Consider the following 24617-nt stretch of genomic DNA (forward strand, 5'->3'; position numbering starts at 1 on the left):
TTGTTCTGATCAGGAATGATGGCTAAGCATTTCAAAATTGTCTGGGAAAGAAAAGTCTAAGGCGAGAAAAGAACTTTATAAATGAAATATATGTATTATGTTAAGAGAAAATGTTCTGATTAATCTCAACAATAGTTTAAATGCTTTGTAACATAAAATACCAGGACAATCAAATCCAAAATAGACAGCCATTTCAAGAAGAAAAGATAAAATGCTTCATTGTGAAACATTTAGGTGGAAAACTTTCACAAATTTGGTTGAATCAACACAACTTTTGAGAGTTTTATTAAAACTCTATTATTCCAATAGAAAATGATTCTGTATCATGATTTTTTTGACTAAAACTTCTGGCCAGGCTGTTATAATGCCCCAAGTAAATGTTAACAAACCTTGTTCAGTATTTCATCATCAGTTCTTACAGAACTTAGAGAACACTGAGTTGCTTGGAGGGGGAAAAAAAAAAACAACTTTCCTGTGAAATATGTGTATGTCACAGTTGAGTCAAACTGGCAATAGCAACACCAGCACATATTTGGAAAGATGGACAGTTTTTGTTTCTAGAGTATTCTTCATTCCAAAACAGTCAAAATTGTTTCAGACTAGATTTCTAAACCTGGAGAGAGGAATGTGCTTGCTTTGTAATGAACCCGGATCGTGTATAGCCCCATTTGATAATGTTAATGTTCAGTGATTTACAGATCACAATCGGAAAAGAAAATGGAGAATCACTGTTTGAATAGCAGCCCAAGAGAGTATTCATTAAGTTTATATCACTACTCAACAATGTGGTTCAGAAAACACAGTTCAGCAGTTGGAAACACATTGGAAATTGTTTACATTTTTTTCAGATTTTTTTCATCTTGGCAAATGTATCCATAGGAGGAAAAAAAAAGAAGACTATTGGCCAATTCCATAAAGACATTGAATGCATGCCACTGATGAATAGTACCATATATAGTTGATGCTGATTCCAAAAGAGATCTTGATCAGTGCTCAGCTATCAAGTTTTACTCTGGCAAAAGTTCAAGTGGTTAGTATCTTACAGTATGTGGTCAAATGATGTCAGCCTCTGTGGACCAGCTGGGCCTGCAGGATGAAGAATTAAGGGCTTGTTATCAAAAATACCCTGTGCCTGTGAACAGTCAGGTCATTGGAATCTTAGCAGAATCACTGCAGTGGGTCTGAGCTTTTCCAGCTAGGGTAAGGGATGGCTACTGTTTGCTACAGGCAGACCATAAATGCCATTGCACCTTTAAAACTGCATTTAGTCCCTTGGATTGCATCTAGAAATGGAGAGGAAAGAAGAGAAAGCACTGCTTGCCTCAGCTGTGTATTTGACAGTTAAATGAGCAAGCAGCCCCATTTGGACTACCTGGTGTTTCTGGAAAGCTTGCAAGTCTGTACTCTGGAATATATCCTTGAACTGACTGAGAAGACACAGTGCTGTGGAAGTGACAACTCTGTATTACAAAAAGGATTTAAGCTACCTGGAAAATGCACAGAAAGGACCTTTCGGGCAATTACTTTCCTTTGGGAATCCAGTATCCCTTACAAAGAAAGCAGTAAGGTCACGATGCCATCTAGCAGTGGTGTCCAGGACAAATGGTTTTCGTTCCATTCACTCCCTTCTATTCCAAAGACTCCCATATTGTCTCTGTCAATGCAGTATGGGTCTAAGCAATGTGTGTGCCTTGCAGATGTCTGAAAGTCCAAGTAACAGAAGTAGATGCTGCCCCACCACCATTTGCCCCCAAGCCCCTATATACCACAGTCATCTTTAGAAGGAGTTTTCAGTCTACTTGCAATCGTGTCTTGACGCTGAGGAAACTGTAAGAGCAGACTGGTCCAGTGCAAACCTCCACTGTGTGTTGCAGATGTTGCAGCCAAAGTGATTTAACTATCTATGTATTTCATCCCTTCGTCAAAGTCAAGAGGAGAAGGGCCACGTGCTTCCCCGCGTGATGGAGACGTGGTTGCGTGTGTCTAATTTACCTAACGTCTGTCTCCAGCCCTGCCCTTGCTCTTGTTGTGCTCCTGTGCATACACTGCATTCTGCCAGTACCTCCAGGGTTATCATTCATCTCCTCTTACTCATATCCTCGTCCATGGTGCTGTGTATTGTTGAGAACTCTGATTTGGTCCAGCATGTGATCTCGTTGGTTTATAATCCTTTTATTTTTAAGAAAGCAATTCTGCAGCTATTACCAAGTCCTGGTAGCATAAAGGAATTGAACAAACTGAAAGTTTTGGAAGAAAAGTCAAAGCTATTTATGCAACTGAACCAGAGTGGACATCAAATTTTGTTATTCAAAACTGCTATCAAATCCAGGCTCAAAGAAATAGGGAAAGTCAAAATTTTTTACACAGTACTGAAGATGAAGTTAATCACATCTTTCTTAGTAATATGTGATCAGAAGAAATGTTGCCTTAGTCATTCTAAATGAGCTACCTTTCCATGATCCCAACCACTCAGAAGCACTATCAAAGTATAGGAGAAATTCAGGCTAAAGCTCACAACAACAAATAGCATTAAGTGGTGAATCTGCTTTGCACCACAGGAGAGGAGTCCCCCTTTCATAGAGCAGTGGCTGGTTCTGAGGAGTTCCAGATGTCCTCCAGGTTACAGGTTGAGGTATTAAATGTAAATGTCTTTCTTTCCAGCATCTGTGGGTTTGGCTGAAGATGCTAATGTCATTGCTATTTCACACTTCAGATATTCAGAACTACTTCTCACACTGAGTGGAGTTTTAAATCAGCAATTTAAGGACCTAAAAGAAAAAAGGTTAATACCCATGTTGCTCTTAATTAGCAAGCCACAGATAATGTGTATAACTAAATTAGAGCCTGGAGTGTACGTTTCGCAGGAGTTATAAAGTGATGATTAATCCTTAAAAGAGGATCCCTCACCTGTTCTTTAAACTCAGAGACTGCTCTCCCTTTCAGCAGAGAAAAGAACTTATTTAAAATTACATTTGCTGAATCTTTCTGGCAAATATGCTGGCCAGTGAAGACAAAAACTGTTGGGTTGTTAATGCATCAAAATTAATTATGCTAGTATAACTGGTTATCTTTGGCATGAGTACAGAGCTTGAGGGACCAGACGTGGCACTGCCCTGTTTGTTACCATGGCAGACAATTATGAAAGAAGTACAGATCTGGACTTGCATAACTCAAAAGCGGTTCTGAGCAGATTGTAAATTTCCAGGTTAAGAGTAACAGAAATACTCCTTTCTCAAAAGCTAAGGTTTAGGATACAAAAGGAACCTGACCCACTTGCAGGGGAAAAAGCAAAAAAGTAGTCTAAAGAGTTGCGATCAATGTTTTACTGGCTAATGGGTTTTCACAAACCACTCTGGAAAATTCACTTGACATGCACTTAATCTGGTACAAGGTGGTAAAAGCAATCTAGGTATGGCACCAGGTTGATATTTTTAGCTTGGACTTTTCTGGCCTTCTGTAGTTGGGGCTCAACGTGCAAGCAAAATGGTGAGCAGTTTCTGTGAGACTGCAGTAAGCTACTTAATCTGGCTACGTTGGTGTATCTACTTGCTCCTTTAGATAGTTTTACTTGGAATTGGGGCTTGGTCAAGCTCTGCAGTTAGCTTCAGAAGTATGCTTGTAAATGCTGCTTCTAACTTGTGCAGGGTAAAAAACACATGGGATATGGAGACAGCTTTTCTACTTCCCAGGAGTGAAAAGCACCTATATCTCAATAATCCCATGGATGCAAGGCTGCAGAAAATTCATGAGGAAATGGCGAGCAACAGCAACCACCTTCGTTCCATACAAATATCGACTAAATACTCAGTAAGGCATAGTGTCTCCTGTCTAGAAAGAAACTTTTTCAAAATCATCTGCAGACCTGAATGCAGTCCAGTAGCTGAGGTACATTTAAACAGTGTGCCAAGCAGTGTGCTCTTTGCGTGTGCCAGATGTAAGCAAGCCATGATTTATGTGTGCAAATGCCTCTGTGCATACGTGCATGTTAGCTCAGCCGGAATTTAACATGAGTGCTTTTGAAAACTTGAATTCTGAGTTGCACTTCCAACACTGTTTGTTCTTTCATATTGGAACAGGCTCTGCTTCTGAAAGGGCACAGAGTGGAACTTTAAATGAAACCAAGAAAATAAGTTTTAGCTCAGTAACAAATGGAGGTGAGTGCCAGTGAGTCATCTCCGAAGTTTTGAGGGCAGAGGGCTGGACAAGAAATTCCAAACCATTCTTTTAACACCACAAAAATCTTTCTAATCTCTAACCATAACTATGGAGCTGTTCAAAACCAAACTCTGGACAGATGGGAACGGTTTATTTTTTCAGAACTTAGCTTCCAAATACAGCTGCTGTGACAAATTCATAAACTTTTAACCTGTGTCCAATGATAGCAGTTACACATCCACATCTTCTGTCACCTCTGTGCAGCAACTGAGTGCTGAAAGGAACAAACACACATGCATTTGTCGGGAGGTGAAAACACTCAAGTGGGTTAGCACTGAAGCTTATTTAAGGATTCTGACAAGGTGCCCTCCAGGTCTAGGGCAAGCAAAACCAGACAGAAAATGGTCAGAATTTTGCAGTGGACTCTGATGGCTGGTGTGCTTCTGTATGCTTTAGTTTAGTCATATAGTCATAGATACTGTTTCAATCCACAGAGAAGACATGGGTATATCTGATAGTGAGTAAAGCATTACACAGGTCCTAGTGGCTGTTATGTCTTGCCATCATGGTATGTTCAACCCATAAAGGCTATTCCAGTCACGTGTCATCAGCTCTAATTGCCTTTCTTCATTCTTTTGTGGGACTGCATGGTACAGCTTGAGGCGTCCATTTGTAGCTATATTTGTAGCTTCTGAATTATAACAATTATTCTGCTAGTCCCCTTTCTGGCATGAACAAATTCTCTCAGAAAGCAGCTATGGTCATCTATATAGAAGAAGTGAAACTACCACTGTGATAAGGTGGTGAAACTACCATAGTGATTCTATAGAACCTAGTAGCATGTGGTGGACTTTAGTACTAGGTTAAAGGTTGGACTAGATGATCTTAGAGGTCTTTTTCCAACCTGAATGATTTGATAATTCTACCAGCAAGAAAGCATTTTCTGCAAAACTCTGGGGGTTGCACCTTGTAGCTATGCTGATCTCAGAGTCCAAAGCAAATGTTCCTGCTATGGGCCTTGTGCTCTTCTACACTCTGGTTTTCATAAGACCCTGTTCTGAGACAAATTAGCTCATTAAGCCAAGCTAATTTAACAAAACAAAACAAAACAAAAAAACATTTAGTCCAACTTTAATAAGCTGAATAGTTTAATGGAAAGGTCTGTCAAACGCCACACAAAAGCAAGGTGAGATGTGTCTCTGGGAGCAGGAGGTGAGGAGGGAGCGAGGGGTTCTAGGCTGAAGAAGAGCAGGACCTGCCCCTTTGGGGAGCAGCAGGCTGTTATATCATCCTGATATGCAAATTTCTGTCTGTTAGTCATTACCTTGGACTGGGGGTGTCATAACAAAACCTTCATTGCTACTGTTGTTAACCTTATGACATAAAGGAAGCATGACTTGTTTCACATAATTTCCTTCGTGTAAACAGTGACTACAACTTTCGTGTTTCTCTGTGTTAGGGACACCACCAGTGACTTCTCAACAGCTTTTGCTGTCTGGTGAGAGTGCTGGGCCGGGAAATAAGGGCAGTGGTGACCATAAAAATGACTACAAAGAGCAAGAAGTAATTTTCATTTGAAAATTGAAAATATGCACTGAGACCTTAAGGAAAGGTGTCATTTATCTCAATATGCACTCTCCTCTTACAGTAACCTAGGTAAGATCTGTGCAGCGATATTTGATTGTGTGTTTGTGCTAAAAAGTCATAAGCAATCAAGTTAAGCTATAAAAGCTGTTAATGATGCAATGTATTTTCTGGACTGCTTATGTCACGATATATTCTCTTTGTCGAAACTGATGAACAACTCCTTTGGTTGGTAAAAGCTGTTCTTCCACTGGGAGTTTTGCCAGCATAGCAACACCAGCAACATCTTCACAGTATCATGTATGAAGTACAGCCTGAGATTCACCAGTAGCCCGGAGCGAAGCAGCATCTTTTATTTTGTGAAAAGCAGCTGCACCATGGAATGGTTCCCTAGAAGAGATAGCTTAATGCTGCAAAGTGTGGGTTTGGATCCAAAGCTTCTAGCAGTTTGCAAGTGATCTATGCTGAACTTTTACTTCTAGTCCCTAACTTTTCATGTACTTGTATGTGCATATTTTTATATTTTTTAAGTCTCAAACTGGTCCCAGAAAACACACAAAAGGTGCCAAGCAGGAATTGCAAGCATAACATATAGAGTTTCACATTAGAGTCAAATAGATGTGCATGAATTCACGCAGTACTTTGTGTATTTGCACAGTGTAACCCTTGGTTACCTGATTTGTGGACAGGTGCTCAGGTTGTGTATGTGGAATTTCAGCAGTTGATTTACTGAAAACATTAAAAAATAGGTTACTATGTCTATGCAAGTTCACTACAAAGAATGCTTCACGCTTGCCTATACATGTTAACTCTTTTCTTTCTGCACCCTCTAACACTTTGCACGAAATAGCCTGTCTTCTACAGAAGTGAACCTACGAAAACATCCACAGAGCATTAATTTCATTTACCCCTCCTGAAGGAGCTCATTTGCTGTTTCCAGAAGCCTTTTGTGACCCTCAGATAAAATACACTTCATCTGTGGTAAAATATTATTATTGTTGTTGTTGTTGTTAGTCTAGTGTTTTCAGTGTTTTTTATTGGAACCTGATGTCCTGCCAAAAGTAACACCCTGAGAATCTTTCAACAACTGTTCCTGGGTGTTCTGTGTATTACTGCTGTTTTCTCATACGCTGTCCCTGGGAATTAAATTCTCAGATTAGAACAATGTCAGTCCTCTTCTCTCCATGAAAAGAGAGAAAAAAAAATCAAAAAGCAAAAACAACAACAAAAAAACAACCCACAGTTCAGGCTCTATACTAAAAGATTAGGCTAGCATTTTTTTTTTCTGGTGACTTATCATTCATTTGTGCTTTTTTTTTTTCATGAACTCCTTGCAAAACAGGTTCAAAATGTTAAATAAGTATAACATGAAGGATCTTATAGCATTATACAAACATTTTGCTTAGCTGTGAATGGCCAGTTAAAGGAAAAATGGTGGAAAATTGGACCCAGACATTCAGTCAGCAACTTTCAACCCTGCAGAGACAAAGAACCTTAAAGAGCTAACTTTATAATGAGGAGCTAAAGTACAGCATGGCAGAAATTAAAGAGGCCCAAATCCCCTTAGTGACAATTGTGTTTTTCAGAGATCTCCTGGGTGGATGTTGCTTTGAGAGACCTTTGCGAAGGGGTGTAGTAAATGAGGGCTTCCTAGGAGACTATACTGGGGAAGCAAAAGCCTCTGGGCCAGAATAGGAATGGGAGGAGATTAAAGCAGAATAACCCTTTCTCTGACAATTTAATTCCCAAATTCTGCAAATATAGTTGTATTCTGAAAAGCACTCTCATTCAACCACAAAACACCCTCGTAAGTCCCTAGAGTGGGAAACAAAATTTTGCATGAACTGCAAGTTTCTTATGATTCTTTTGTTACTGCTTCTGGTGTTTTTCCTGTCGTTTCTCACTTCAGTTGAGGAGAATTAAGGGTAGGTTGAAGTAGGAAAAAAGAAAGGACCATACAGGATGGACTAGGCACTGGATGCTTGTGCTTTGCAGTGCCATGGTTGTTGTAGTTGTCATTAATTGATATGGTCTCAGAGAAGCAGCTCATACTAGCTCCCAGTTTTAGTCCTGTGCTTTAACATTTGCACACATCTAGCACAAAGTTCGTTCAATTTTGATCACACTCTTCCTTTTCTGGTTACTGCCTCCAGCAGCAGAGCTCACTGTCATTGCAGCAGATCAGCTTTAGGTGAGGATGTTTTGTAATGCCTTTCTGTGCGTGCATTACGGTCAGTTTCTCTGCAAAACTGAAAATAAATGCAAGTTTGCCCCTTTATGCTTATTCACAGTTTATGTCCTGTCTGAGCATCCTGATACCCTGTTTGCTGATGATGAGGTGACCAGAGAAGATGGGCAAAAGAAACTCCTCTCCATCTGTTAATACAATTATCATGACCAGGGACTCTTAATCTATATTTACCTGACAGGAAGATAAATATTTAGGGAAATCATTACAATTGTTCTCAGTTCTTGACCCTGGCACCAAATATTCTTGTTTTCATTGGGCCTTTTGAAAAGGTTTTACCGCGTAATCTACCTTCTGAAGAAAGGCTGCCTCAAAGGATACCTCTTCTATCTTGAAGGCCTTCGTTCAGCTACACCTATTACATCGTCTGTAGTTGCGAAGCCTTTCCTCTCCTTCCCTGCCCTCCCTACCTTAATTTCACATATCCTAACACCTCAGCTCCTGCGGCATTTAAGCACAGAATGTGAATTTCCCTCTGCTCGCAGGTATCAACATGTTAGCGTTGACTGTGTGTGTAATACAGGTGCCTTGGGCAAAAGGCAGACCCAGTGCTGCTTGGTAACAGATACAATATTCCCACAGTTTTGGGCCCACGGGATATTATCTATAATGCAACCAAGAGGATTCACAGAGGCCTACCTGCCCTTCACAATGCACCAGGAGGACAAGCAGCCCTTCAAAGGACATAGACCCTCCCATACAGAGATTGTGATCAGTAAATCACAGCCTTCTCTTAGCCTCTGTATTTTGCTAGTCCTAAGACAAACTTCCCACAAGCGTTGCTCTTGTTTCTGCTGAATCTGCCTTACAATTACGCCCACTGGGCAGATGATAACAAACGAAGAAGCGCCTCATCGTGTGCTGGGCACTGATACAGTATGCATGTGGAAACGGCTGATATAGCCAGAGCAGTTACTCAGCTAGTTGCTGTCCCCTTATTTCTCAGAGGGGGTGAGGAGAATGGGGCTAGAGGCATTGTCTTCTGATTGAAGGATAGCAGCATGCCATTGGGAAACAGCATCCTCTCAAACTGCTCCAGCCAGATCTGCAGCACAATGCACCCACAATGTACTTCATAAACAGATGTATGAAGTCTATGGACATACATGGCTAATTGTACAGGGCTCATGGTAAAGCTGAAAATACATATCAGTGCTACTTGCTCTTGCATAACTCCCTTGAGGTTTAGTTGGCTGAACTTTACTTTTCATACATCACTTGATGATATGTAAAACAAAAAAAAATGGGGGGGGGTGTCCAAAAACCTATGTTAGGCACAACAAAAACAGACAGATTGGGCTCTTAGATAGGAAAAAACAGGGAGGAGAGCAAAGGAAGAAAAAAAAATGCTTTTGGATCACACAAAAAAAGAGGGCTGTTTTGTTATCATTTGCAGCCACAAAGTGATGGATTTATTTTTTTTTAAACTACTCTTTGCTGTTGGCAGCTATGGAGACACCTTTCCCTGCAGCTGGCCAAGCATCTGAGTCAGTTGCTCCCACAGGAGAGATAATGTCCCTGTTTGTACATTGTGCAAGTGAGGCAAGAGGAAGTGCTTTAGCACGACCCACTGGGCTCAACCCCTGCCCCACCCTGGCTGTAAACACCTGAGTTCACCACCACCATGCTGGCCTGTGTCCGGATCCCAAGCCTGTTCCCCACCTGGGGTTCCTCGAGAACTGCCATCTCGTCATGGCCCAAAAAGTGTCTGCCCTGGGACTGACCCAGCTCAGTAACTCAGAGTTGTGCTTGGAGGCTTGTGGCTGGAGGTAGCACAGAGGGGGCTGGAAATGAATCAGAGGACTGCTCAGCTCCACATCACTCACCAAAATCTAACCTAATTAGTAGCCACCAAGCATTGTTGCCATCTGCTCTGGAGTTGCCTGTCTGAGCCTGGTCCTGAGTTCAAATCTATGCATATAGATACAGATCTACAGCATGCCTGCAACGCTGTCCACATCAGAGATGACATTAGTTATCTTTTTCTTTTTTTTTTTCATGCTCTCAGCAGAACAGTTGTGCATTAGATGGCTCAGAGATGAAACATGCCTCTTGCTATACTTAGTAGCTCAGACTAGGAAGAAGCGGAGGGCTCCATCTTCTCTGATTTCTGGGGACAGACTTTCATGACTCTCTGTCTATTCACCCCATTTTGCTTACTGGCATGCATAATCTGCCATTTGTGGACTCTGAGCTTTGGCTGAATTTTTACATGTGTCCCTAGGAAGGTAATAGGTCTCTGAGCTTTTTGCTGATTTTTCTTCTTTCTTCCCAAGACCATGCCAAGTTGTGAGCTTTGCGGGATTCTGGCCTTTCTTAAATCACAGGCACAAAAGAAGAAAATCAATATCCTTGCACAACCAAAGCAACTCAAACCAAGACGAGCTCCAGCTTTTCCTGCTGTGCTGCCAAGCACCACACCCCACTGGAGCTCTCTTCTGGGTCTGCTCTCCTGGCTGCAGGGCAGGAGGAGGGGACAGGCCTTTAATCAGGGATAAGACTCACCTTATCCCTAATTTTTTTTCTCTCCTTCATGATTTGCTTTCTATACGTAAGGATTTTGTTTGTTTGTTTGTTTTTCTGTGATGCAGAGGTTTTTACCTCCTCTGAACGTGTGTTAACATTTTTATTTTGTTAGGCCCATATCTCTTTCCCCCAGGATCTGTGTAGCTGCACCTGGGTATGAGTAGTTTTCTCCCTTGAACTCTGTTGCACCCTTGCTTCTCATCTGAGGAGGAGGGAAGAGGGGCTTCTATTGTGCTGGTGGATTTTGCCCATCCCTCTCTGGATCTGAATAGGCCAGCATTATTTCACAAGTGCTAAATCCACTCACAATGGTTTTAAACGACTGAGCTGCTGAGCAAGCTGAACAGCAAACACCAGAGGGGAAACCACATTTCGTGAGCACTTCAGATTCCTTCAGACCCTACGTGGAGCCATTAAGAGCAAAGTAAAAGCCCTTTGACACAACTCCCTTGGGCAACTTTTTCACAGCCACATGCCAAAAATGGGGACTGGCTAAGGATTTAGTCCAGAATCAGCTCCCAAGAATCTAGCACATGAAGATGAAAATGGAGTTCAAATCTGTTTCTATTAAAAGAGAGGAAAACAGCAGCCTATTATATTTTCTTGTGGCATATTAATTCTTTGCTGGACGTCTCTCTGATCAGTGTGGATTGCCAGTCAAGGTATCACCGTGGGCTAAAGATAAGGAAAAACAAGCACTGGTGTTATGCAGGAATGGTTTGGGTTGTATTTCTGTTTGTATCTATTTTCCTTATTCTTTACTTCTAAGATAGAAAGAACCCAGATTGTAAATCTTATGATCTTCCCAAATCATCCCAGAAGAACTAGGTCTTCTGCTAAGATGACCAGCCAAGAAAAAATCCAAGAAAGGGAACAATTATTCCATTGCAATAAGATGGATGAGGGCCTGTCTAAAGGAGCTGCCATTTCTGTCTCTGTCCAGACTCGTGAAGACAGGGGACTTAATTCTTCCTTGGAAAAAGACATAATTGCGCATTCCCTAAACAAGCTCTTTCACAATGATCTGGGTTAGCTTAGAAACTCAGTAATGGAAGTTTCCTAGCCCAGACAGTCTTGATAGAGTGATTACTTTGAGCAGTTGCTTTGGTGGTGGTGGTGAGGATGAACCTCCCCACAGTCAGTGCTTCAGCTCCAGTCAGCAAAAATATGTAGACACAGCCTGAAGTCACGCAGGGATGTGGAGGAACATTTAATCTTGAATCAGCTAAAAAAGGGTGCAAACTTAAAGTAGAATAGAGGCATCAAGAGCATGTGTGATCATTCTGAGTCAGAATTTATGTTTAATTTAATTTAGCTTGCTTCACTTTGGCTTTGGGGTTTGCTTCCTACACCAACATGGTTGAACATGACTCTAGCTCCACCAAGAAAGAGGTGCAAACACAGCTGTGTGCCTGTACTTTTGAAAGCTTGTCAACAAAATTTGTTTCCAATTGATGTTAAAGATACATTCAGCAGGGTAGGAATTGTGTTCGCTTCAATTCTTCAATTAATGTTTTACTTTACATTGTGTGAAGTAACAGAGTGCTCTCTGGTGACTAAATACAACAATCTTTTAAAAATTTCTTTAAAAAAAAAAAGGAAAAGTGGAGGTTAAGACTTTAGTCAGTGAAAAGTACAGACGGAACCACAGACCACACTGCTGCATGGCAATTCATGTATTCAGTCAGAGATGATCTGGTTTTCCTTCCTGCTTCTGTCATTTTCTGCTTGTATGTTCTTGGATACATCAGTGGTCATTTAACTGCCTCTGCCTTGACTTACCCATCTGCAAAATAAGCAGAAAAGCACTTCTTTCTTCATGTAGGGACTGTGAAATTAAATCCACTGATATTTACAAAATGCTTGGAGAACTAAGGACAACAGAACTTGGTTCTCACAAAAATCCTGTGTACGTATTATTTCAGTGTATTTTTTTTCTATAGAAACATTCCTTCAGAGAAACATAGGTTACAAAAGAATGGTTGATTGCCTTTTGACTCTTTTCAGAATGGTAGGGGCAGTTCTTTTTCTCACATAACTGAGGTTTGTGGTGAGTTTGGGGATTTTTTCGTTTCCCCAAAAATACTACTTTGACTTGTGTGGCTACAAAGAGAAGAGTCCTGCAAATATGCATAAATATTCACAAAAATTAAAAACCTAAAGAAAAAGAAAAGAGCCCAAACAATCCACAAAACAACACAACGTCTCATTTTCTTGTTCTCATTTCTCTAAAGTAGCTGATAGGATTCCCCCAGAATTTCCAGCACTCGCTGAACCTTGACCCAAGAAGCTTCATGAGAAATTTCTTCCCTAAGGGTTATTTTGGATAGAAAGTTCTAAGATCCCGAGTATAAAGGTTTTCACAGCTATAATTATAGAATCACACAGCTGATTCATGTAATTTGACAAGGAATTATAACCTGCCTGCTTCAAAGGTGTGTGTCAAGATGTATGGTAACTGGTGATGTGAATCTTGCAGCATCTGCACTGGGGCTATTCCATCATTCTGGTGTACAATTCAGAAGTTTCTGTTGCATGTTTACATACCTGGGGCGATCCAGATTACAGTAGTGTTAAGTTTCATGGAGCTCCTTTCTTGTACTCCCTTTTCTCAGAGAGAGTTTTATAAACATTTGACTCACAAGCCAGGGATGGGGAAATGGCAGTGAAAATGCCCACATGTCCTTTCATACTCAGAGAAGTTCACACTTTTTTTTTTTTTTGGGGGGGGTGTTATTGTATGCATGGAGAATAACCTGTTGCTGGCTCTCAAAAGAGAGACATGACAAATGAACATGTATTTTTCAGGAAGGGCTGAGAAATGGTAGCTTGGGCTGAAGGCTTCAATTTTTACTGGCTAAATGAGTGGTGGAACTGTACCTGCTTGTCAGATGGAGGTGACCAGAGAAGCAGAGGAATGGTTCAGCTCTCAGGCATGGGATGGAATGAAGCCAAAGGAGGCAACTTTTTCATAAAAGACACAAAAAACAATATATCCATGGTTTAGCAGGTGCTTCACATTGTAAAGGACTCCCACACTCAAAGATGGCTTAGTGGAAGAGTGACATTGGCCAGCCAGGAGAAGTGTATGTTACCATGACCGTAACCAGGCTCATGAATACTCACTAAATAAAACCCACGCCCTGTGCCCTCAAATCTGTGATGTGCAGGTGTGGGAGACACTTGTCTGTATCTCAGTGTGTAAAACTGGTAAAAGGCAAGAGATGGGGCTGTTAAAGACTGCTGCTGAGGGGAAGGTTGCAGGATGAGGGGGAAGGGGTCCTGATGCACAGGAGGTGGAAAAGGGCTGTCCTGGGCTGGTTTAGTACAGCTGCCAGCTGACCTTGTCCTCTAAATGGGGTGCAGCAGCAATGGCTCACTGCCTCTCTTGGCAGAGCAGGGGGCCACCACCTCGCAAAGCTCCGAGTGTCCCCTCAGCCTTTGGCACTGCGCAGGCGCCATCTTGTCGCCCCCTGAACTGCTTCATGTCCTTCCCACCCCCCAGGAAGACCCATGCCTCCCAGGCCTGCTCCCTCTCCACTACCCTGCTTCAGCTGTAGGAGATTTATAGAGTAGGCACAGAAGTCTGTTAAAATTATTACGCTTTTGTAGCCACCGACCTCTGTGGTCCTCTCCCCTTACCTCAGGGAAGTGGCAGTAACCCTGTCCAACAGCAGGCAGTACAGGCAGGTAACATTTTTCTTCCATCTCCTTACTTTGTGCCCTGTTTTCTTATTCACTGGTCACTGCTGAAACATTTCTGAGTAAGGACTCTCACCAAAGAGCACAGTGGGACCTCAGTATGGGCCTGAGGCAGTATGAGTGTTCAACAACCCTAGCAAAGACTATGATATAAGTTAAACTGGGTTTCCCAGTTAAGCTGGGTTACTCTGAAATTCTTGCCACAACAGACACAAAGAACTTAGGTCTCTTCCTGTGAGCCTATCCTGGCTTCAGAGGAGATATGTCAAAGATGAATTTGTTTCCCAAGAGGTGCTTTGGCATGTAGCATTGCTGTGGACCTACTTGCAACTGCAGGTAGGTTTTCACCAAGTCCTGGCACGCAATGTTTTAGATACATCAGAGGAAATTGCTATTCTAATAGCACATCATTGCCTTTTCTTTCTGCTGCAGTGCTATCAGACTCCTATTCTAGCCCTAAACCCCATGTAAGAACCCTTTCTAGCAAGAGTCCCTCGTACTCTTCTACAGGAGGCCTCTGCATGCCATCAGTGAGAACAGATTTAATGAGCGATATGTCAGGCTAATTCACTACTTGATGTGCTTTCTATCAACATCCCTTGCCCTTCTTTACCTTCACACGCAGAATTTCACTGTGGACATGGTTTGCCAGCATGGGATCAGACTCCCTCTCTCACTACGACAGTGGTACTTGCCTTTTACCACCCCTCAGCAAGGTGGAGCGCCAGGGGCCAGATCAGCCTCCAGTGTGTAAAGCCACTGATTTCTGTGAGATAACTCCAAGGATCTGATCAACTCCACGTGCCTCATTTTCCCCATATACCCTGAAATGTGGGGTTCAGTTGCTAAAGATGAGAAAATCCCCTTGTCTGGGAAGGACACAAGTGAATGTTCTCTCTAAGTTGGAAGTTTGGGACCAGTTAGAGCTGCTGGGAGGAATGTATAGGGTAGAGGAGAAATGCCACATCTGGCTGGAGAACAAAGGACCCATTACCCAGGCTTAAGAAAAAGTGTCCTTCTTCTCAGAGTCCTGTCATCACGCTGTCTGTCTGCTACTGTCAGAGTTACAAGTCTCTGGAATCAGCACGGGTAATGCTACACAGACTTTGCAGGTCTGAGGGAGAAGAGCACAGGATCATTCTCACTCCTAAGTGTGATAGCATATTTCATACCTGCCTGTCGACTGACTAGCACTTGGTGATTCTTCACCTTAACCTCTAGCTAGGCCTAGAAAGGCTTTAGTCTCGAGCAGCAATATGAAATCTTGCAATCTGAGTGATGTGCACTAGTGAAAGCAATCATTGCTACCATTTGGACCTTCCCTGCTCCTACTGCTGGCTACACCCAGACTTGGACCTTCAACTGATTGATCTGAAGTGAGAGGCAGCTTCTGCTGGAAGGAGAGAACCTGCTACCTCCCCATGCTCTCCTGGCCACACAGACCTACCTCTCCTGGGTGTTGGCCCTTGTCTGATCCTGTCAGGAACCAGTTCAGCACAGCAGACCAGAAACCCTGACAAAGAGTGATGAGTTTTCTCTGAGTTTAGCTCCCTGAATCAGCTTTACCATGGTCAAATGAATGGCACAGGAAGTGGAGTGCACCCTGGCAGTGGGGAGTGGGATCATGCCAGAGGGGCTGTAATAACTGGATTAGTTTTGTTAAAAACATGGTGAGTAAGTTCCCCAAACTCTTGATGGCTGAGTTGCATGCACTACAATGATGTATGTCACAGTAATAATTATTTTTGAAGCTTTTGAGATTTTCTTTCTGAAAGATTTTTTTTCTCTCTCTCTCATTGCAGACTGGTGTTATACAAACACAAATCACACAGATTGTCCCAGAACCCAAATAACACTACTGAAGTCCACTGGGGCAGGGACACTGCTTGGCTGGTGATGTTATATTGCCATCATTCTAGGAAATTGCTAAATGAGGGTAAAGGTCCTACAGCACTAGAAAGCACAAGCTGGCTGTTGCTGCAGAAGCAGGCAGATAAGTGCCCAAGCCAAGAACTTGTAAGCACGTCACAGCCTCAAGGCACAAGCTAAAGCCACGAAAAAAAAATGCAAAACCAAAAGTCTAACACACTCACTGCATTCCCTCATCAGGTCAGGCCTAGACCAAAAGTGGGATGTGGGAGATGGGATTTACAGCGGTAAGTGGGACTTTCCATTTGTTTTGTGGGCGTTTTAGAAAAGTCCCTCCTGTTAGGCCTACAGCTAACTCTATCTGTCTGCAGATAGATTTTCCTGCTGCTGACCTGGTCAAAACCTGAGCACTAGAATTAATTTCCAATGATTTAAAACCTTTTTTTTTCCCTTGCAAGTTGCTTATAAACCTGTCTTTATTCCTGCAGATGTACATAGCATTCAAAGCATTCACCAAAGAGCTTCAGCCAAAAATTTTAGCATAGGGTCTGTTTTCCAGAGTGATTATTTTATCTGTTTACTCTTTTTACTTTTGATGTATGAATGATTCCCTAAATGGTGATGTATTATTTCTGTTTCTCATCCCAGAGGATGAGAAATTTTTTTAAACCAAGGAGTAAGAAACTATAAAAAGAAAGAAGCAACATACACTACATAGTCTCTTTTGCAATATGAATGTGGATGGCATTCATCTGATGCACATCCTTTAAACACCCATTTACACAGAGCATAACACTCATTCATGAATTAGAAAATATAAAAATACAAACCTAATAAAATTCTGGATCCATTTAGATTCAACCCTAATCTTTGCCTCATTTAGCAGTGTTCATCTGGGGCTTTGACAGACCTAAGCTGTGGCAATTATGTGTGAGTGTTACTGCCTTCAGCTGCCCACAGACTTTCTCCTGGTTCCTGCCACTGTGGTGGGAGTGGTAGAATGGATGTCATCTCAGTTGCTCCCATTCCAAGTCTGGTACATTACTTTAAATCACCAATGAAACAGGGTTGTGTTAAGATGCCAAATCATGAACTGCAGCAGCTGAGGTACACAGCTAAACAGATTTAATGGGTCTTTTGCTGCTGAAAAGAACAGCCCTGTATGGCTCTTTCACTCCCCCTGCAAATCTCTATGCAAGGGGAGGGGATGAGAGTCAGGGGGAGTAATAGCATAAAGAAGTGCAGATAAATCAGCCAGAGTGTGACTATCAAGGCTGTACTACTACCTTGATTTGTAAGCCTTTGTTTCCTGAAGCAAAAAAGAATTGGTGATAGGACTTTGTATGTTGTTTCCTTTGTTTCTCTCCCAAACACGTTTTTCTGATTCCAGCTATCTTGGGATATACTCTATTTCATCACATTATTGGTCTGCCTGCTCAGTTTCTTGTCAATGGCAGATGTTAAATAGGGGAAGATGAAACTTTTGCTTGGAAGCCACAAATAGAAATGTCTGGTAAGAAAAATCCATTATTCATATTAATTTGTGTTAAAGTTTTATTTTTTAACAGGTAAGCTAATCTTTCCAATTAAAAGATTTTAATTTAAGCTTTGTCTTAGCACTTGGCTGGCTAGCATAGATCTGGTGAGGATGTTTTACAGCCTTGTGGCTCTTTTTTCCTTTCAGCCTCATTTCCTTTTAGCATCTCTCTGTGCAATTTGAGGTTCTGTTAGTCTTCCTAGAAGCCAAAACTGGAAAAGAGACTTCTTTGAAACACACGGAACAAGAAAAATTTTGTGAGGGAGCAAGTGGATTAACGGGAAATACCTCTTGCTGGTAAAAAACTGTTCTAGGTCTCACTTCTGGTCAGTTGGCATACATCTGCTCTAATGCTCTCTAATGCAAGATACCACTTGCAGTCTGGTCAGCAACTGTGCTATTGCCTGTAGGGAGCTGAAAAGGGCTTTTATTTTTATCCTGCCATTGGATTATGGGATTTGAAAGTACCTTTTTTAACTTGCATAACTGTAAATATTGTTACTGGTCATAACATTTTCCTGACCTCTTCTCAATGTTGCTCCAATATTTGTCTTTCTGACCTGCTCCAGGAGATGGCAAATTCCACAGGCTGACAACATGCTGGGTGAGGGAGTGCCTCCTGTTACGGAGACTTTCAGTTTTGCTGAGTCAGCTCTTGTTCTGCTCTTTTAGGATGAGCAAAAAAGTGGGTGACTGATCAGTCATCCTTAGAAATGTCTTAAATCTTGATCTCCTCTTCTATCTCTCCCCTGTGCTACAGGCTCATATGATTTTTATTCTCTCATTACCTTTCAAGCCTGGCTATGCAAATCTTGTGTAAGAAATGCTAGTAGTTATGGTGCAACTGTTCTGGGACCCTATAAATAAAAATTCCTATTTCTGTATTGTATCACAGTTAACATTCGTAACTGTTCCTGCCACTTCAGCCAGGAGCTGAGGAGAAGCAAGTCACACGTCACCGGTCCTGAGTGTGCAGCACACGTTCCCACCAGCTCCTTGTAAACCCACAGCTGGAAACTTCCAGGAAAACACCTGCACTGCAGTCCGTGCTCAGAGCAGGGACTCAGCAGAGGCTTTTAAATGTACTTTCTACTGAAAGACTTCTTCCCCACCCCCTCCATCAATGCCCTCATCCCACACTTCTTGAGTCATGTCATGCCAGGACCCTCTGCTTGTCTCAGCTGTACAGCTCTGTGCAGTGCTCTTTCCCTCCCCTTCCAGCCCTGCATATTTTCTGGTCATAAGAATGCAGGAATCTGTGTGCCTTTGTCTACATTTTGTACTTTCTGGTGGCTTCATGAAATCCCTGTAAATTGTTATAGAGAAAATCTCAGTGGCGTGATTTTTCTTTTGGCAACCTGTTTAGAGGTAGATAGAAACACTCTATATCTTTCTGCTCTAGAAACAGGTCTGTATGCTCTTTTCAATGTTGTAACTCAAGGGAACATTGACCTTTTTTGGCTTACTAACCTTTTCTGAGCATTATAAAGACTACTTTTGGCTGAAGGTTCCAAGGATCACTTTTGGCTCTTCATTTAATGTCAAAATGGGTTGAAAGATAAAAGTGTGACTGCAGAAGAATCTCAAGTCCAGATTTTTCCATAGTTTATGAGCATTTTAATCTGTGAAGCTGATTTTTTCATCTATAAAACCTGGGATAAAAATCCAGACCTGAAATTTTCCATTGTGTGGAAATATTTAATATCCAAAGAGTTAGTTTGACTTTTTATTTAGCCCCTTTTTTTTTTTTTCCTGTGCCCTCTGTCCCCAGTTTCTGGGTTACTGATTTCTATATTTTTCCCTTTTTACCTCATTCTAGGAAAGCCTAACGTCTGTCTTTCTGAGTGCTACATAGAATACATTTTCAACAATTGTCAAAGCCACCTGTATATTTTCCTTAGTTATGGTATCTCTTATCTGAACTTAACTGTTACAAGGTCTTAAAAAGCTGCTCTGCACCTCGTATTTTAGGGGAGGTGAGCCTTATTTTCTGCAGGATTGGGGATCTTTGGTCCTTCTTTCTAGACCACTTATCTAGCACTAGGATAATGTAATTATTCCCAAGGGTTCTAATCTTACATTACAGCTTCTTTGACGTGGGCCAAAGAGTTAAAAATTGAGACAGACTTCCCCACTTTCAAGTCTGAGGGCTGCTAAGACCATTACAGACAGAAAAATCAGCTGCAGAATTTGGACGCTGCTGCTGACCTTCCCAGGGCTGGAAGCTGTGACCCAGGCAATGCTTCATGGTCTCCCCTTCCCTGGAGTTGGCTGAAGTGCAAATCTGGACTTGAACTTCTGATGTTTGACAGGTGTTTGTGATCTGGGGTTTTGATTCCATTTCATCTCTAACAGTTTCTTTTTCCAAAGCCTTGGGCAGTTGCCCTTTCCTAAAACACATGCTGAGCACAAGAAACACCCTTCTTAAAAAACACAAACACTCAGAAGAGGAACACAGAGAACCGAAAGAGCTTTATCAAGAAGTTTTGTTTTCTATAAACCCCACATAGGAAACCCTGGCCTCTGCGCTCCCTCAGCATTTTGTGTATTTACTTCTCCTCCTCCTCTCCAGATCAGGAGCACTTTCTGCCAAACAGAGAAAGGCTTTGTAAGATGAGGAACGGCTCAGATTTTTGCAGCTTGTAAAGTACGTGCTGCCTCCTTCGGAGAGCTGAACTCTTAATTTCTGCCCCTGCTGCCTCTCATTCCCCCAAAAAGCAGCCCTTCTTAGTAATATCCCCAACTTCTTTCCCCGACTCTTTTGGAAAAAGGTCCGTAATAGCTCCTGCCAGAAAAGGGGCAGAGATCCTGCCACTGGCTTTTCTTCAAAGGAAAGCAGAGGAAAAAAGCAGCAATGTGTTTTCAAGTGAAATTAGCTGTGAAAGCTGAGGAGCAAGTGGTAGGAGGGATGGATATTTTCCCCAAAGCGGGGACCTTCCCTCCCACTTCTCCCTCCCCTGGGTATTTCCCTGAGATGGACTCACTTGAAGGTTGATGCTCTCCCCTTCTGAGGCCATCCTGCTGCCCCCAGGTCTCTTCCTCGGCGGACCACGCAAGGAGCGGGGCACTCTGTGCTCCGGCAGCCTCTCTCCTCGCTGGACCGGGACGCGCAGCTGCTGGAACAGACCTGCTATTCATCTGCCGGCGGCCGGCCGCCCGCCTTGGCATCGGCTGAGGGCCGAGAAAGGGGGTGGCAAGCCGATTCTTCATTGTCCAGGCGGCGCGTGGAACAAGCGTCCCTCTTAGACTTTCCATGACAGTTGTGTTCGTTACGTGTCTGCGCTACCTCTCAGAGTCCAGCTGAGCCTCATGAGCTCACTTGGGCTGCGATGCGGTGATGCAGACAGTGTACCAAGAGGTTCCTGGCATGGGCTGTGCGGCCGCGGCAGCGATACCCAGCTCGCCCTCCCTCACCAGCACGCAGCAGAGAGTACGGATGAAAAACTAACGGGTAAAGAGATTAGGTCCAGAAAGTTGTGCCAGCTAGCTGCTGCAGCAAAGATATTGTTACAGCTGAGATGAAATTTCCACTTCACTCTGTTTGTAGTCACTTCTTCTCATTTTTCTCCACAGCCAAAATGCCCTTCCTTTCCCTTTCCCAACACTTTTTCCAGCTTGAATTTGATATGGCTGGTCTCAGCTGGAATGAAATACTGCTTTTTGCTGAAGTTAAAAACAACTACAAATGACACTAGAATGGAAATATATACAGCCAGAATCAAGCCATAGTATAGGAAAATAAGTATTGAATGAAATCCTCAGGCAGAAAAATCAGTGCAATTCTCTAGGTTTCAGAGAAACTCCGCTACTCTGTACTGCCTGCAGATCAGGTAGGTTTGTCTGGCTTTTTGAAGGACAATTTCTGCAGTTACAGTAGCATGGAAAATGTATGGTAAGTAATATATTCTGTTTAAACAGTTCAACCAAATGCATGTCCTAGTACTCCAGCTTTATAAAAAGTGCTGACAACTCTGTCAGTAGACGATCCTGTCACACGGATGCTTCCCAGCAAAGGCCTAGGTTTGCAGTGATAATACCAAGTGCTTAGTACTGCAAGTTCACTGCAAAGTGCTGATGAACTTACTCTGCCTGAATTCCTCTCTACCAGCTTTTTTTTCTTCCTTACAGATGTATGAGATGAAGAGGTGAGATACGTCCAGTAAGTGGCCAACGCCATGCAGAAAAGCAGGACTAGGACACAGCTCTTTTGACCCTTAGGTTGTGGCTCCACAGCAGCTTAAGCCCACCTTGGTTAGGGATGCTGCAGCCTTGCCCAGCTCACCCCTCACCTCTGGCCTCTCCTTGGGCTAAAACATCAACCAGCTGGGAGCTGACCCAGCCACAGGCTTATCGGGGGCAAGGAAAGGAGCGTACCCACACAGTTCCTATGGAGAAAGGTTTTTGCTACTGTCAAAAGCTCTTTTGCTCCATGACGTGTCTACGTGCAGTGGGTCAAGATTTCTTTCACTGGGGAGCAGTTAATAGTTCAGATCCTTTTCCCCTCAGGCCCTTTGGGCCACATGGAGGTTCCACATCCCTGGCAATTCTGACTTATAGTAAGGGATAAAGCAATAACTCTTCTGCTGAAAACATAAGGCAGAATTGTCATTTGGACCAAATCTGGGCCCCTGTCCAACACCTAGACATGCACTCTATAAACCAACTACTTCCCTTCTAAAATGTATAACAGAAGCTACAGCAACTGGCTTCTGTATTGTTGCTTTCTTTTTTTTTTCTAACAGTCAGTTTTCAGATTTATTGTCGTCTTCTGAGAGAGAATGAGACAAAAAGATTTTGGTTCATTTAAAAGATATGCCCTGCTTGCGGAAGTTTAGTTGAGGCCGACTCTACAATCACAATGAAAGCCACCTTCATGGCTTCTACTCTTGAATGAAAATTAAGATCCCTGTGGCTTGCTGTCAGTTAGGTGATTGTTTGAATGTTACGTTAGGCTACTCATTGCTACTTTTCAGCAACTGATGACTTTTTAATTTAATTTTATTTTTTTTTAAGGAGCACTTAAATCAAAATGCAGGCATCTGCTGTCATTGACTTGCTGTGCTGATGGGAGTCTGTATGTTAAAAAACAACTCCCTGAAAGTACACTATTGCAGAGACATTAATATAGAAAGTTACCTGTTTTAAAATACATTTCTTAGTGTAGTCTATGCAAAATAAAATAAAATAAAATAAAAAAGAATAAAAAAGTATGGTTGCTCTATTTATAAATATGTCTTGGTTATTAATAGATAATTTATACTGAATATACTGTGTTTGTTGAGGCCATTCCTGGGAATCAAAAGCAGTTCATGTTGTGCAGGTTCTTTGTGGACAAATCTCCAATGAATGACCCATGAAGTCTGGCCAAAGTTTCTGAATCCCCACATGTCATAAGCATAAAAACAAGTCCAAAATAGCTTCTGGTAGGCAGACAGGAATGAAGTATCTGCCACTTTATTTGGTAGATAAACAAATATCACTAGTGAACTATCTTCAGACAAGACTGCATGATCTATAACAATAAGCCCTTTTATAACTAGTTTTTCTTAGCACTGTATCTAAATGCTATGATAGGGTTTTTTTCCTTACTCTCTGAAGAAGTATTGCAAAGAGTAGTAGTCTTGCACTATGTCCTCAGAATACCTACAGAAATCAGTCAAACTTTACAGTAATCCTTGTGTCCTTCACTTCAGTCAAACTAGGTTCCCAATTTGCTCTCCCAAGACAGCATGAAAGAGTTTTTCTGCAAAGCATGTTAGCAATAATGGCTGTATCAACCTCCCTTGGACTGTCTGGAGCCAAACACATTAGAATGAGAAAACTTCAAACAACAACATTTTTCTTGGAAATTTTTTGTGTATGTCACCAATAGCAAAGCTCAGAACTGGAAAATGAAAGAAAAGAATGAAGTGGGTTTATTTTAACTTGAATTGTAATAGCTTACCAAGAAAGGATGCCTCAATGAACAATGATATAACTAAGATTTACTTGTTGCTAAATCTGATGACAAAGAGCTAAACTTTTCAAACTGTCCTTCTAGTAATTGTTATGATGCCATAATGCATTATTACAATGGTCCAAGGACAAAGGCATAGAAAATACAGCACAACTTCTAAAAGGGATTGTGTGATGTGAGTAGCACCACTCATGAGATTTACACTCAGTGACTCTTCCAGACTGTTTTTATTAAATGAGATAAGTGGGAGACCTCCAAAACCCAGCTGTTTTAATGGATGTTGATTTGGTTAGAGAGTCTTTTTTGGCAATATGTACTACAGATGGATGGGGAAAGAGCAGCGTTCCTTGAAAGGAGGGTGGGGAGTTCTTGGGGCATGACAAAGAGCAAGTACATGATTTCCCTTGCAAGATCAGCCCACGCTAGCTGAGAGTGGAGGGGAGGCTCTGTGGAAGAGCCGCATTCACTTGGGAGGAGCACGCATGGCAAAGTTGCTTATTTCCACCCCCGTCCTCTTCCCTCTCATATGCCAGCCAAAGTTCTTGCGCAGCCACCCAAGAAACCAGACAGAAGAACTTATTCCAGCTGGGGAAAATAAATAAATAAATAAATAAATAAATAAATAAATAAATAAATAAATAAAAATTGCCAGGCTATTTTTTTGGCTGGGATCAAATCCCTGACCTGGTTCTGCACATAACTGCACAAACACTTATGCTGGCAGTAGAAGGGCGCCCAGCGGGAAATGGAAAAAGCAGCTGGGAGTGGAGATGGGTGGGGATGAGCCGGTTCAAGCAGCATTGCTGCTGAATGTGTAACCACAGCGTTGCAGTGCTGGTGCCACCAGTGGGGCTGGCCTCTGCAAAGGGGACGTGGGAAGAAGAGCTGCAATTCTCAGGCCTCAGCTCTGGCCAGCAGAGACTGCCAGCAGCAGAAAGTAGGCCATGCTGTGCAAAGATGGATGCAAGAATTACTCCTCCCCACAACTCTCAGATTTCTTGTGGTGCTCAAGAGGGAACCATAACCAAGACCACAAGAGT

General features: G+C 42.3%; 1 protein-coding gene and 1 long non-coding RNA gene across 5 annotated transcripts in view; one reads left to right on the forward strand and one right to left on the reverse strand.

The window, feature by feature from the left end:
- The window catches only part of NINJ2 (ninjurin 2), a 46147-nt gene extending 25150 nt beyond the window's left edge, over nt 1–20997 (reverse strand). For 2 of the 4 annotated variants that reach the window (XM_080576116.1, XM_080576115.1), the window contains exon 1: nt 20606–20992. Coding sequence is in view for 1 of the 4 variants with exons in the window: in XM_080576117.1 (XP_080432243.1) it covers nt 20606–20638 (33 nt within the window). In the remaining 3 variants the exon portion in view is untranslated. Of the gene's footprint in view, nt 1–1043; nt 1087–20605 lie in introns of all 4 variants that reach the window. The other 2 variants (XM_080576119.1, XM_080576117.1) reach the window with 2 other exon arrangements.
- Nucleotides 1–23277, forward strand: part of LOC308187786 — a 45418-nt gene extending 22141 nt beyond the window's left edge. The window contains exon 3 of the long non-coding RNA XR_013944903.1: nt 21750–23277. This is a non-coding gene — a long non-coding RNA (uncharacterized lncRNA). The remainder of the gene's footprint in view (nt 1–21749) is intronic.
- Nucleotides 23278–24617: the final 1340 nt, after the last annotated feature.

The sequence above is a fragment of the Anser brachyrhynchus genome (genome assembly GCF_964034855.1).
Source record: "Anser brachyrhynchus genome assembly, chromosome: 1".
NCBI classification, from domain to species: Eukaryota; Metazoa; Chordata; class Aves; order Anseriformes; family Anatidae; genus Anser; species Anser brachyrhynchus.